This window comes from Mandrillus leucophaeus, unplaced genomic scaffold, assembly GCF_000951045.1.
Source record: "Mandrillus leucophaeus isolate KB7577 unplaced genomic scaffold, Mleu.le_1.0 Scaffold331, whole genome shotgun sequence".
Classification (NCBI taxonomy): domain Eukaryota; kingdom Metazoa; phylum Chordata; class Mammalia; order Primates; family Cercopithecidae; genus Mandrillus; species Mandrillus leucophaeus.
The window spans coordinates 1,800,168-1,801,229 of NW_012103488.1; the positions used below are offsets into that span (position 1 = coordinate 1,800,168).

A 1,062-nucleotide genomic window follows, 5' to 3' on the forward strand; every position below is an offset into this window, starting at 1 on the left:
CTTCCCCACAGGGAGGAGCTGCCCAGCTAAGCCCTAGCCTCCTCACTCAACCGCTCCCAAGACACTTTATTTCGTGGCCTTCCTATTTTTGGTACAAATATCTCAAGCCTCTCTAATTATGTCTCAACCTCCCATGAAAATAATCCAGCGGTGGAGACGTGTTGGTGTGCCTATTCTCCCCTGTATACATGAAAAGAGTAAATGCGTTCTTAAAGTAGGAATTTTTCCTTTTAAGAAGTCGCCAGCAGAATCCGGTGACCTTGAGCCCTTTCGAGCCCTGGAAGTGCCCACAGTTCCGAGTTTCCGCCGAGACCGGCAGAGTGGCCAAGGCGCACGAAGCCAGAGGCCAGCTGCCAGAGGGCCTTCCGTTGGGCGTCCTCTGCGTGTTTTTCTATGGCCCAAAGCCAGGCCAGGGTTGCGCCCACGGTGTCCCCGCTTCCTTACAAGGGTTGCAGGTCCCACTGCGCGCGTCGGGTCTCTCTGCAAGGTTTCGGAGTTGCAATATCCCCACTCCCCTGCCACCCCTACCCCGCCTTCCCCCATTCATGCACCCTCCCTGGATTGGCTCGGGATGGGGAAGCCAAGCAGCATCTCGTGAGGATCTATCTATTTCCTCCATTCCTGCTTGGCCCACGACTTTTTCCTTCCTCTGGGCGCGGAGCGCAGAAGGCATCTTCCCATGGGCTTAGATGCTTCTCTGGCGCTGCAGCAGTGGCTCGCGCTCCTCCTCCCTCGAGTCCGGCACACATCGGCGTTTGGCGAACATTTGTTGAACGACTGTTGAACGAGTGAACTAGTGGGCGCGCTACGCTACAATGGGGAGCCGCAGATGGGTGGCGCTGCGTGCGCGCCACAGCCACCGGCCAAAATGTGTCCCACAGCGCAAGCATGTCAGAGGCATAGCCCATCCCCCGCAACCAAAGGCGCGAGGGGGTGGAAAAAGAGCCGCAGCCCGTCCACTGGGTGCACGATGGGCACCGTCTGCATGGCGGGGAAGGCGGGTGTGGCCAGCTCCCAGCGCGCGGTGCGCACCAGCTCCACAGCTAGCAGCTGGAGCACGGT

General features: G+C 59.0%; 1 protein-coding gene across 1 annotated transcript in view; it reads right to left on the reverse strand.

The window, feature by feature from the left end:
• Positions 1–891: 891 nt before the first annotated feature.
• The window catches only part of LOC105545525 (cytochrome P450 26C1), a 14,272-nt gene continuing 14,101 nt past the window's right edge, over positions 892–1,062 (reverse strand). The window contains exon 7 of the mRNA XM_011988475.1: positions 892–1,062. This exon is cut by the window's right edge and continues 16 nt beyond it. Coding sequence (XP_011843865.1) covers positions 892–1,062 — 171 coding nt within the window.